We start from the raw sequence: 13641 nt of genomic DNA on the forward strand, positions 1-13641 counted from the left end.
TTGCAAATGTCCTCTATCAGAGACTGAGACCTCACAGTCCAAGAAAGACAACCTGCCATTTTTTACATCTTCTCTTGTGAACTTGATGCATTTATCCACAGAGTTGATGTGGTCAGTAAAATGTTGGACTTCCTGAGATTTAATTTTAACCAAACATGTTGTGAAGAGACTTTGATAGATCCATCCATCCATTTTCTTTACCCGTTTATTCCATTTTTGGGTCACGGGGGTCGTCGGTGCCCATGTCCAGTAATCACTGTGCGAGGGGCGGGGTACACCCTGGACGGGTCGCAAGTCCATCACAGAGCCACACAGAGACAAACGAGACAAACAACCATTCTTTGATAGATCCATGTTCTTTAAATCAAACAGGGTGCCCACTCACACCTGATCATCATCCCACTGATTGAAAACACCTGACTCTAATTTCACCTTTAAATTAACAGCTAATCCTAAAGGTTCACATTCTTTTCACTCACAAATATGTATTACTGGATCATTTTTCCTCAATAAATAAATGATCAAGTATATTTTTGCCTCATTAGTTTAACTGGATTCTTTTAGGGCTTGTATGAAAATCTGTTGTTTCAGAACACATTTATGCAGAAATATAGAACATTCTAAGAGATTCACAAACTTTCAAGCACCACTGTCAACAATCCAGTGTGACCTTTCAGAAAGTTCAGTTTTATTTTTAATTGCAGGCAAATGTAGTGAACTGTAGTGAGAACAACCCTGCAGTTTACCCTTTAAAGGTCACATAATTTAAAAAGGGTTTTCCTCATAAGTGAAAATGATTGGCAAGTAAAATGTTCCTCTTTATGAACGGATCTTTCAGAAACGTTAGCTCAAAACTCATCAGTTTGTTTGTGGCTCCTCGGACTGATGAAGCCCTTCGGATGGAGGGTGAAACGTCTCAGAAACTGTCCAGATCACCTGATGAACATGGTTGGCTATATACAACTCAATGGTAAATCTGACGTCATTATGACTAGTCAGAATGTAATTAGAGATATCTTAAATAAGTATTTTGACTAGTCAAAATGCAATTCAAGATATCTTAAATAACCAATATGTCTAGTCAAAACTCAGTTTCAGATATCTGGAATGTAAGCGTGGTGAATCCTATTTTATGTTAAAAGGGCTTGCCATAATTGGCTTTTTTTACCTGGATTATTGAGCATGAACTTTGACCACACAGACCGTCTACCTCAGGTCAAATAAAATTAAAAATCCTAGTCTAAAACCAAATCAAATGTTATAGTTTAGTTCACTCTGACCTCATTCATGGGTAAAACTTGTATCACAAACCAGTTGAAAATGGTACAACCGGACTACTGATGAAGGCTCAAACCACATTATCTACCTGATTAAACTCATAACAACTACGTAATTTATCAAAATAAAATTTAAATCTGACACTCACAGAAAATAAAGCCTAACACCTGTCCCTTCCCATTTTCCCAACTGCCCTATTATGAATAAAATAACCTTCAAAACAAAGAAAACGCCACCTTGATCCTTAAAATCTGCAGAAATTACCCAAAAACTGAGCAAGCATTACAATATATTATTAAGGACCAAACATTAAGGCAAAATACAAGTACATTTCAAAGAATCTTTTTAATAAATCAGAAGTACATGTATCTACAAAAAGTGTAGATCAATAGGGATTATGAAACTACAGTACAAACATTGTAGATCTTATTTACAATTGCTGAATTTATTCCACATGAAGACTTTTAATCTCAGAGGGAATCCGATCATGTTTGTTGAGGAATGTTTAAGATAAATGCACACTGAAGTGCCAGATTAACAAGGAATGAGAATGGCTCTTTATCCAAATGCTGTAAACTTTGTGAACTGGAGAAATCGTTGCACCAGCAAAACAAGCGATAAACCAAGATGTCTCCAGTCCACAGGATAAAACATGTCACAGGTTTGATTAACTTTTTAGCATCATGAGAATTTATTTACTTTGAGAAATAAAAAATCTATTTCGACATGATTTTAAGAGGATATTTTTTAAATACATTTCCTATTAACTTCTGAATAGCTCTTTGCAAGAGCTGGGAGTGAGAGGAACAATCTGCACGCTGCTAATCTCAAATAAAGCACGTTAAATCACATGTGCAAAGCATTCTGAGGTTTTCCATGCACTGAGAATGCATAGTTCAGATAGCCATGATACTGGGCCTGAAACAAAAAAAAAACATTATAGGAGAGAAGCTGGCAAAACAAATAATAATAATAAATTCTTTAATCAGCAAGTGGGAATGGTTTGACAAGATTGGAATACTTTAAAGTTATTTAGGTGTTTGATTTGATATGCAAACAAAAGTCAAGACGTCGCACAGCTTGGATGTTTTCAGGACGCGGTATAAGGAACTTCTTGGTTTTTTTTTTTGCTTTCAGTTAATACCCGAAACAAACAGTAATATATGTTAAGAACTTTGTTTCATACACAAAAAGAAAAAAAATAATGGGAAGGGGGGAAAAGTGCTTAATCAATAAAAACATAAAAAGGGCACTTTGTCATTTTGGTGTTATGCCTCATTTCACTCCATAAATACTGACGCAGCACAGCCCCAATCCAAGGCCCAGAAAACAGTTACGTATATGTTCCCCCATTGGAACCAGATCAAGTACATAAAACAATGATTTAATCATCGCCGAGATTCCTTCTGTCAAACTGCATTTCCTCTAGGATTTAGTGCAGCGTCTCATTATCCACAAGCACGACTCGATTCGGTTTAGACTGCACACCTAAAACAAACAAGGACGACCACTGAAGGAATGTGTGCACTTCAAAATCTCAGCCTTACTGCAACCACCTGAATACTTGAAGACAAACCAGAGGCTCGATAAGTTACATTGCACATCAAAGTGATTGAATGAGGACTGGAACATTTTAACCAGTAAAAATACCAACAGAAAAGAAGAAAATTATGAATAAGACGTGTAAATTCACTGAACACGAGGAATAAAATGCCCTGGAGTCACTTTTTGCATGTGGTGAAATACAATTTTGATGCATTTACATTTTGTGGATGCAAAATAAATATTGAAATCAACCTGTCAGTGCAAACTTGTAGCAGAATTTGGGGTTTGGGAAGCTAGGAAAGAATTAAATAAATAAGACTTCACCATCAGCAATCTGTAAAGATAATGACATAGGTAGCAAAGATTTGATCTCCTTCAGTGTCTCACCAGGAGACAGCCATCAAAAGTGGATAAAGTTCAAGTTGAAAGTGTCAGAATGTAACAGAGGCCACAGCAGTTAGATCCACAGGTGACAAAAGAAGACTGATATAATCAGAGCGGGGACAGAAACTTGTTTCCCTAATTATTCACAGGTCAAATATCAGGAGGAGGAAGACAAGGGACGAGGAATAAAATATTTAAATCAGAGTGTGCTCTGTCCAGTTCTGTCCAGTGGGGGACACAGTTAAGGCGATGGTGGATGCCGACACTCCTGATTCATCACAGAAGTGTGCAACGGAAGAAGCTGTTCTTCTTGGGCTGTTCTGAAATCTTCACTGCCTGAGTGTTGCTCTGTGGGTTATTACCCTCCTGAAATACAAAAACAAAACTATTCAAATGACTAAAACTAAACCGCACGCAACAAAAAGTTATTTTTGAGCATGACTTGAAATCGATGTCAAGAAACTGCCAGCATTTCCTCTTGTGCAGACTTACCAGTTTCTTGTCCATCTTAGCTTTGATGTCTCTGGCGAGTGTTAAGAAGGCCTGCAGATACAAATGAAAACATCTGCTGTCAGGGTCTGATCTAATCTGGGTCTGATCTAATCTGGGTCTGATCTAATCTGATAACAGCCTTGGCAAAATGTGACAAATTACTGTAAAATACATCTACAAGAAATAAAGTGTATTGTTGTCATTTTAACCCAATTAATTAACTACCATCAGTTTGTCATGCTCTCAGTATTACTTTATAAAGAGCTGAAGAAAAAAGCACAATATTGGATTTTTTGGCTGATATCCGACATCCTTGTCACTGGGTTGTCATACAAAAAGAGCGCCTTTTATATCGGTGAGTTATATTGATGGGATGGCAGATGTCCGATATTTAACTTTATCGCTAATTTCGGCCGATATAGATACCATGCCGATAATATTGTGCATCCCTATTTTGAAGTATAAATAAACTATAAAACTGTGACTCTCGTGTTTTAGCTTAAACTATGTTTAATTTAAATGTAATCTCCATGCATGTAATTAAATTTAAGTTTCAGCCTTGACTTTAAAAATCATTGTAACTTTTTTTATATAAAATTTTAAACATGATTAGATATTAGTTTGAAATATGTCCTGCTGACAGAAAAAGTTTACGCTGATTTTAGGAAGAGCAACTGTCAACATGTTCATTTGACTTTTCTCAGTTTCCTTATTTACAAATTTGCATTTTTGTCTTGAACCTTGAACCTTTTTGAATTCATGTACATTCCCAACTCTGAACAAGACGGGACATTGTGTAAAATGTAAATGATCAGAAATTTATAATGTGCAAACCCAGATTTTTGTCATAATGGAACAAAGTAAACAAATTGTTTAAACCAAGAAAATTTTAATATTTTTTTGGAAAAAAATAAGGATTTAATTTCTTCACTGATGTTTAGGTAAACAATTGAAGTTTGTACATTTGTCTACTTTTAAACTGGCATTTTTATTGTTTTTGTTACATAAAAACAAAACTTTACTACTGTTAAAGTGCTTCAACTACAAATAACTTATTTATTCAGAAAATATATATATATAAGAGCAAGGAAATCTGGAAGAGATCCATTTGTACTATTTAAGATGGGGGCAATATGTTTAATAATTATTACATTTAAATACCATTTGTGGACCACTAATATGAAGTAACGATATAAGGACAATGTTTCTGAGGGCAAAGGTCAAGGTTTAGCTTCTTGAGGCAACAGATATCACAGATACCTTGAAACTTCCTGTTTACTCATACTGTTGGTCACAAATTATTTTTAAAACAATTAAAAGCTAAACTGGAGTCAGATAAGAAGAAGCAATTTTGAGAGTAGATTTGGGTGTTTATGCCCTTTGGCCTCATCTTCTTTCTTTTCCCTCTTCAGGGGTCACCACAGTGAGTCCTCCTCCTCCATCTCACTATGTCCTCTGCATCCTCACTCCAACTACCTCCATGTCCACTCTAACTGCATCTATACATCTCCTCTTTGATATTCCTTTTTGTCTTTTTTCCTGGCAACTGCATTTCTAACATCATTCTACCAGTATATCCACTGTCCCTCCGCTGGACATGCCCAAACCATCTCAGTCTGGCCTCTAACTTTATCTCCCAGTTGTTCAACCTGTGCTGTACCTCTGATGATCTCATTCCTAATCTTATCCATCCTTGTCACTCTTAAGGAGAACCTCAAAATCTTCATTTCTGCCACTTCCAGTTCTATTTCATCCCTACTGACCACCAGAGGAGGTGCTTAAAGCACTGAATGATCATTCCTGCACATGCGCAGGTCGAGAATGTATGCCAACATAGTCACGTGGGACACCTGGGACACTGGTGAGTATATATAAGCACGTGACAATGGTAGCCTAGTCCCTTTCATCTTCTCGCATGCAGGTGGTAAGGGGTTTACTTTTTCTGCTCGACGCTGGTAGCCTCGAGCCTACGGTCAGAGCTGCGGGACTGTCTCGCCCTCCAGAGGCTGCACAAGCTGGTATCCTCCTAAACGATTGTACTTCAACTGGTAAGTTGTTTTGTTTCTGTTGACCCGGCGGTAGCGTGTTCGCTAGCTGCATCGGGTTTCCTTATTGGCTGGAAGTACGGTGTTTAGCCGTTTCTCCTTAGTTTACAGAAGGCATTGCAGCCGCATTCGTGCTTGCTTGTTTTCAGTTGCAGGTGTAGCGGCCGTGTTCGGCTTCGCCCACTTTTACCCGTTCGAGCTCACACTCATATTGTACAGCTGCGTCTGCTTGCCGTTTGTTACATTGCAGCCATTTTCGTGCCTGCTCGCTTTTTCATCTACATAGTTACAGCCGTGTTCAGCTTGCCTTTTTTCATTATAGTGCAGCCTTGTTCACACTTGCATTTTTTTCCCCATTATAGTGCAGCCGTGTTCGTGCTCGCATTTTTTTCGTGAGTTGTGGAGCCGTGTTCAGCTTGCTTCCCTTTCTTTAATCGCAACTGTGTTCGTGTTGCATTTTTTACCTGTGGCTTTACGGCAGTCGTAGCACTTCTGACTGCTTTTATAAGCTAGCAGTTGGGGAACCCCTGGTGGCGTTTTCTGCTCGACTGGGTTCCCTGGTCCATTCGCTCATCGACTCCAGCGCCAAGAGTGGCGTTTCCTGCTCGACCTGATACTTCTAGTCCTTTGAGCCGTAATATGCTGGATGTACAGTACTGCAGAGCCTGTTTGGCCCCTCTCCAGTTGGAGGATGGACATGATCTGTGACCCCCTTGTTTGGGGCCGGATCATCTGAAGGAGGCCTTGACAGAAGCGGCCTGCCCCAACTGTTCTATTCTGCCCTTGTCCCTGCGGACAGCTCGTTTGGCTGGTTCTGAGATTGCGAACCAGCCTGTAAAGCGTGTGGCCCCAGAGGCCTTGGGACCTCCACGAAAGAGGACCAAGAAAAGCTCCAGGGGCTCAGAGGGACTATCTGGGCAGGTGGCCCATCTCACCTCTGAGCTGGAACAGATGAAGGCGCTGCTCGAGTCCCTGAGGGAAGGGGACAACACAGGTCTGACTAGGAACCCTGACCTGGGACAGAACATGGGCTCAGGGGCCTCTGCTTTTGAAGAGGATGCCATCTCCCTGGCAGCATCTGGAACCGATTTTCAAGAGCAGTTTGAGTCTGGCTTGTGTGTGTCGACTGCCAGTTCGCACACCTCCTCCTGCTCTCAGAGACGGTTCCATACTGGGTGCTTTGAGAACTGCTCTTGCTCGGTTGCACCTGGATGTCCCAAAGAGCCAACCCACTGCTTCCAGTGCTTTATTTAAAATGTCCTTCTGCTAGGTCGTCCTTTATGGTTCCCCCTTCGGCTGAATACATAAAGGATGTACATGCCTGCTGGATGGATACTAAGGCTTTCTCACGACTGACCGCAGATGGCAGGGCCCTGGCGGCCATGCAGGATGCGCTCAAGTTTGGCTTGGGCCATATGCCTTCTGTTGAACCTGCCATAGTGTCCCTCATTGTGTCTCCGAATGAGGCTTTGAGGGCTAATGCCAGGTGGTTCCTGGGGAGCTGTTTGGTTCTGCTGCACTTGTAGCCTTGGAATGTTCAGCCCAAGCCACCCGTACCAGAAAGCAATTGTACGGCCTTTATTGCAGACGCTCTCGGCACCCTGCTGGAGGTGCTTCTGTGTCCTCATGCACTTATCCAGCCCCACCTACACCCTCCGTGGGGCAGCTGCGGCCTGCTCATAGCCAATGGGCTCTGCCCAGAGGTCAGGCTCCCATCCCTCTTTAACGCGGGCAGCCCTCCCGGCATCCCTCCCGCCCTCCTAAAGGCAGGGGAGCTCGAAAATGATATTTGGAAGCAGGCGGTGGGACACTTTACCCCATTTCAGCTCAACCGCTGGGGCCATTCTTGTGCCCGATTATTGGGTTGTGTCAACACTATCTCGGGGCTTTGTGCTACAGTTCTGCCGCCGCCCTCCCGTTCCTGGTCAGAATGACGGTCATTCGTGACCAGGTGAAAGCTCAGGCACTGAACCACGAAATAGACGCCTTGCTGGCCAAGGCTGCTATATTGCCTGTCGACCCCCTGCGGGATCCAGGGGGCTTTTACTCCAAGTATTTTTTAGTCCCCAAAAAGACTGGTGGACTACAGCCAATTCTGGACCCGAGAGGCCTGAATGTGTTTTTAAAAACTATTCTTTTCTACATGTTGAGCATCAGCGATGCGCTCCAGGCAGTCTCTCCAGGTTGAAGATCCTGCCCTACTTGGACGATTGGCTGATCTGTGCGCCAACATAAGCTCAGGCAGCAGCGGACACACAGATGGTGCTCGATCACATAGAACTATTGGGACTTCGTGTGAACTGGCAGAAGAGTAACCTAATTCCCTCTCAGGAGGTCACGTTCCTGGGAACTACGATGAACTCACTCACCATGGTGGCTTGCCCGTCGCCACAGCGTGTCAGCGGGATTCTACAGATGCTGCCTGCCTTCCTGCCCAGCCATGCACCCCCCTTCATTGCGTACCTTCACCTGTTAGGCAAGTTGACTGCTGCCTCCACAGTGGTACCTCTGGGGCTGTTGTCTCTGCGCCCTCTACAGATATGGCTTAACAGCATGCGGCTGGATCCGACTCATGCAGTGCACTGATGCAGGAGGTTGCTGGTGTCCCTTCAATGCCTTGCGTCACTGGCTCAGTGGCGAGACGCAGTGTTTATGGTGAAGGGGATCCCACTGGGCTCTCTGCCGTTTCGGAGGGAGGCTGTTTGTACCGATGCATCCACCACATGTTGGGGGGCATCGTGGCAGCGACAGATTGCCCAAGGAACGTGGTTTCCACAGCAAAAGGCAAGGCACAACAATGCCTTGGAGCTGGACGCTGTGCGGCCGGCACTAAAACACTTCCTCCTGGGCCTGCGCAGAAAGCATGTCCTGGTGCAGTCCAACAATACTTCTGTGGTTTTTCATGTCCTGGTGCGGTCCGACAATACTTCTGTGGTTTTTCATGTCAACCATCAAGGGGGAACATGGTTGCTGACATTGCTGCTACTGACCGAGAACACTTACTTTGGGCACCCCCCCTCTTTGCCAGCCTGAGGGCAGCCCACATTCCAGGAGTGCGGAATGGGCCGGACGATTTTCTGTCTCGGGATGCCCACCACCTGGGGAGTGGAGGCTCCATCCGGAGGTGGTGAGGGTAAATTGAGAGAGATACGGCAAGGCAGCTATGGACCTGTTTGCATCTCAGGAAATGATACACTGCTCACTTTGGTTTTCTCTGGCAGGCAGTGCCAGTCCCCTGGGTCAGGATGCACTGGCACACGACTGGCCCAGGGTGCTGCTGTATGCTTTTTCGCCGCGTCCCCTGATAGGCCCAACACTCATGAGAGTCCTTCAACAGGGGCATCAAGTCCTCCTAGTGGCTCCCCTCTGGCCTGGGAGAACTTGGTTTCCACTGCTGCACAGGCTCTGTTGCAGCTCTCCAATGCCTTACCACACTCCCCATTTCCCTGGACAGTGGACCCCAAGTATCCTGATGCATGCTCAATAATCCAGGTAGAAAAATAAAAAAAAGTTAAGTCTGGTTCTCTGGACATTCAAAAAAAAAAACAAAAAAAAAAAACTAGAAACGTTTCGTCTTTCATCCGAAATACTTCTTCAGTCTGAGGTGCTGTATTCAGCTCAGTCTTATAAAAAACACCTTCTCGTAGTGGATCAACCAGTTTTGCTGCAAAACCAGCTGCTCACGTGATCAAGGAGGACCATCTAACGATGGATTGTTAGCACCCTGATGGCTGTTTGCTATTCACAGAGGGCTGAGTGATACTAGCAATAATAGCATTGTAAGTGGGGGACAGTTGAACACGGAGGCCTCCACCCATGTTTAATGATGGATGGTTTCTTTTCACAAAGATGGCCTCCTTTACTCCTCTCTCAAACCATCGTTCCTCTCTATCCAGGATGTGAACATCTTCATCACTGAAAGAGTAACCGCTGGCATGGAGATGTGTGTAACCGCAGAGTCCTGGCCTGATGGTGCTGCTCTTCTGTGCTGGGCCATCCTTTTGGCCAGTGGCTGTTTAGTTTCCCCAATGTAAGACTGATCACAGCCCTCCTGACACTGAACAGCATACACAATATTACTCTGTTTGTGCCGAGGGACTGGATCTTTGGGATGAACCAGTCTTTGCCGTAATGTATTTTTGGGGTTTAAAATTCACTGGGACATTGTGTTTAGAAAATAAACGTCTCAGTTTCTCTGATACTCCCTCAACATACGGAATGACCACTGGTCTGGGTTCCTCCTTTTCACCTGATGACTGACTGGAGTCCTGTTTGGGTTTCTTCTCCGCTTTCAGGAAGGCCCAGTTAGGATATCCACATTGCTCCAGAGCCTGTCTTGTGTGGGATTTCTCCTTCTGCCTGGTTCCTGAGTTAGTGGGGACGCTGTCTGCTCTGTGGTACAGAGTCCTGATGACTCCTAACTTGTGCTCCAAAGGGTGATGGGAGTCAAATGTCCTCTATCAGAGACTGAGACCTACTCTGTCTTACTATGATTGACTTTCATTCCTCTTCTTTTAAGTACATACCTCCACCTCTCCAAGTTCTCTTCCACCTGTTCCCTGCTCTCACCACAGATAACAATGTCATCTGCAAACATCATAGTCCAAGGGGATTCCTGCCTGACGTCATCCGTTAGTCCGTCCATCACCAGATCAAAAAAGAAGGGGCGCAGAGCTGATCCTTGATTCACTTCCACCTCAACCTTGAAGCCATCTGTCACTCCTACAGCACATCTCACCACTGTCCTGCTGTCCTCATACATGTCCTGTACCAGTCTAACATACTTCTCTGCCCCTCCAGATTTCCTCATGCAATACCACACCTCCTCCCTTGTCACCCTGTCATATGCTTTTTCTAAATGCACAAAGACACAATGAAGTTCTTTCTGACCCTCTCTGTACTTCTCCATCAGCATCCTCAAAGCAAAGATGGCATCTGTGGTGCTCTTTCTCAGCATGAAACGATACTGCTGCTCACAAATAGCCACCTCTCGTCTAAATCTAGCTTCAACAACTCTCTCCCAGATCTTCATGGTGTGACTCACAAACTTAATTCCCCTGTAGTTGCTATAACGCTGTATACATTCATTTTCTTACAAGAGCTTGGCAAAAAAAAAAAAAAAATCAGTACTATTTTTAACATCTCTGCTGTTTACCACATTTTGTACAACAATCATTATAACAAGCTTTACAGTTTAGCTTCAGCAGCATTTTGTTTTCAGCTACTGTATTTGTAACTTTTTTTTATTAAGGTGACGCACAAAACTGCTCAATAGTGCAACTGCAGGCTTCTTCAGACAAGAAAACAGATATCATGTGACTACATCCAGTCACAAAAAAGAGGTACCATTCAAGTTAACCAACTTGAGGCTGATGGTAAACAAGGTGTTCAGAAATTCCTTTAAATAACAAGAGATGTATTATTAGTATTTATTTTTATTATTAATACTTGCACCAAACTGTAAAACATGAAACAACTTCATGGCTTTTTTAAGAGCTAAAAATATGGCAATCCTGTTCCTTAACAAGAAATTAATAAACATTTTGTAGAAAAGGTGAAAACTCACATTCTCCACATTGATGTTTGATTTTGCACTTGTCTCCATGAACTTGATACTGTACTCCAGGGCCAACTGACAGAGGGAATGAAAGTCAGAATTGGGACAGGGCAAAGATTACAAAAAACAACACTTGATCGTGAAATTACAGTTCTTACTTTCTCTCCTCTTTCTTTAGACACCTGTCGCTTATCATTCACATCACATTTATTCCCAAGGACCATCCTCTCTACATCTGCTGAGGCGTGCTGCAGAAAATATGAACACATATTTACAGTAATCAAATACGTTTAATCGTTTGTACTCTCTCAAAGTTTCTTTCACAAGATCAGAACTAAAAATCATGTTTTACCTCTTCTATATTCCTTATCCAGTTCTTGATGTTGTCAAAGGACTTCTCATTGGTAATGTCATACACTAACATGATGCCCTGGAGAGTACAGAATACAGAGCGCCATGGCAACTTCAAGTCATTTATGAACCACTTTGCATTACCATACTGTTAATTATATAGTTAAATATGGATTCACAAGTCTAAAATCAGTGTATGTTCTTTGTCAGACTTTCATCTCATTTGTCTGAAAGCTATAGGATTTGTGTCTCCTTGAATTTAAAAGGTAACAAGCCGGCTTCTGGATTCAAACAAAAACAGGCTTGCAGTTAAACTTGAACTGAGGATAACAAAAACACCACCATAATTGACTTTGAATGCTTCTGATTTCAAGGCATGTCAAGTGTTACCATCAACTACAACAATAGAGTGTGGCTTTAGTAAAGATATAAGATGCTGAGAAGAAAAACACCTTAGTTTCAAGAAATAAACCAAGTTGTATTTCATCTGTAAAGCAGCCAGATGTAGCTTACCATAGCTCCTCTGTAGTAAGCTGTTGTGATGGTCCTGAACCTCTCCTGTCCAGCTGTATCCCTACATGAACACATACATTTCATTTCAGGTTACTCTGACAATAAACTAACTAACCTGTATAAACAAAAGGTTGAATGAAGATGTCACATTTCTTTAACCGTATAGGTGGGCAAACAAGATGATGAGTAAAGAACACGTTTCAGATGAATGTCACAAAAAGCACATCTTACCATATTTGCAGTTTGATCTTCTTTCCATCTAATTCTATCGTTCTGATTTTGAAGTCAATACCTGAAGGTAAAAAAATAAAGGTTACATCGTTAATCATTTGCTTTAAAACAGCAAAAACAGACCGACTTCGGCAGCACCTTGGCAATTATATTTATAGTTGAATTTGGGAGCATGTTGGTGGCGTTTGGGACGAATAAAGACTTTATAAAATGTCTGAAGTGAAGTGCGGGCCAACTGGTCATATCGGAAATGACACCGTCAACTAACTTGCACTAGCTTTAGCGGCTCAGTTTACCTTGTTAATGTAGATTAAAACGAATAAAATCCCAACAACGTGTTTAAAATGACATATATGTGGTCCTTTAAAAACTTTTTGTCAAGTAAAACACGAGTGCAGGTCTTCTAAAGACCTTTCTTAACAAACCGGTCGTGCATTTCCTGACTCGCCATTTAGAACTAGATAGCATGACGGGCTGGGCTTACCGCTTTTCAACCAAAGCAACAGCGATAATACGACTTCTGCTCACCTATAGTGGAGATGAACGTTGAGTTGAAGGCATCTTCTGAAAATCTGAAAAGAACACAGGTCTTTCCGACGCCCGAATCGCCGATTAAAAGTAGTTTAAACAAGTAATCGTAAGTCTTCGCCATGTTATTAGCCTATAGCTTCCTATTGCGGATGTTCCGCCCGTTCCGGTGTTAGACACGTGACTTGTTTCGAGCTGCCTGTTGGTTGAATCACCTGTCACTCCCACTGATGTCTGCTTCCGCTCCGCTGGGTGTGCTCGTTTTGTGACCTGTCGCCACCCGGAATACTGTATTTTTTTAAATGATTTCATTGTTTGGCAAAAACTGAACCGACTTGTTTTTCTTTAAACAGTAGCGATAAACGAATAATCCAGGATGAAGTTAGTTTCTCTTTGTAATCGTGATAAAACATACAGTATATGCACAATCCTTGTGTAACTATTCAGAAATTTTGTTGCAATAAAGTACCAAAACAAAAATGATCAAATATTAGCATTGTCCACTGTATGAAAAATACCTCAAGTAAATAAACTAGACAGAGTAGATGCTAAAATATTTCCTTTAACATTCAATTACACAAAATGAAAATAGTTTAATATAAATACCATCCAATATAGATTTCTGCACTAAAGTAATCATTACCCTAATAGCAACAAGCAAGCACAGCAAATAACTATCTCAGTATGAGACTAAATAAAGTGGGAAACAGTTTATAT

General features: G+C 42.2%; 1 protein-coding gene across 1 annotated transcript; it reads right to left on the reverse strand.

The window, feature by feature from the left end:
* Positions 1–2482: 2482 nt before the first annotated feature.
* On the reverse strand, positions 2483–13089 carry LOC119407846 (ras-related protein Rab-8A). Its single transcript, XM_037674670.1, has 8 exons — positions 12925–13089; positions 12397–12457; positions 12166–12226; positions 11654–11731; positions 11460–11549; positions 11311–11376; positions 3700–3750; positions 2483–3573 (listed from the first exon to the last, which is right to left on the reverse strand). Exons 1-8 carry the CDS (start codon positions 13046–13048, stop codon positions 3484–3486), a joined length of 621 nt encoding a protein of 206 aa, XP_037530598.1. The 5' UTR covers positions 13049–13089; the 3' UTR covers positions 2483–3483.
* Between the last annotated feature and the right edge of the window lie 552 nt (positions 13090–13641).

This window comes from Nematolebias whitei, chromosome 3 (assembly GCF_014905685.2).
Source record: "Nematolebias whitei isolate Nwh7 chromosome 3, NemWhi1, whole genome shotgun sequence".
In the NCBI taxonomy this organism is placed as follows: Eukaryota; Metazoa; Chordata; class Actinopteri; order Cyprinodontiformes; family Rivulidae; genus Nematolebias; species Nematolebias whitei.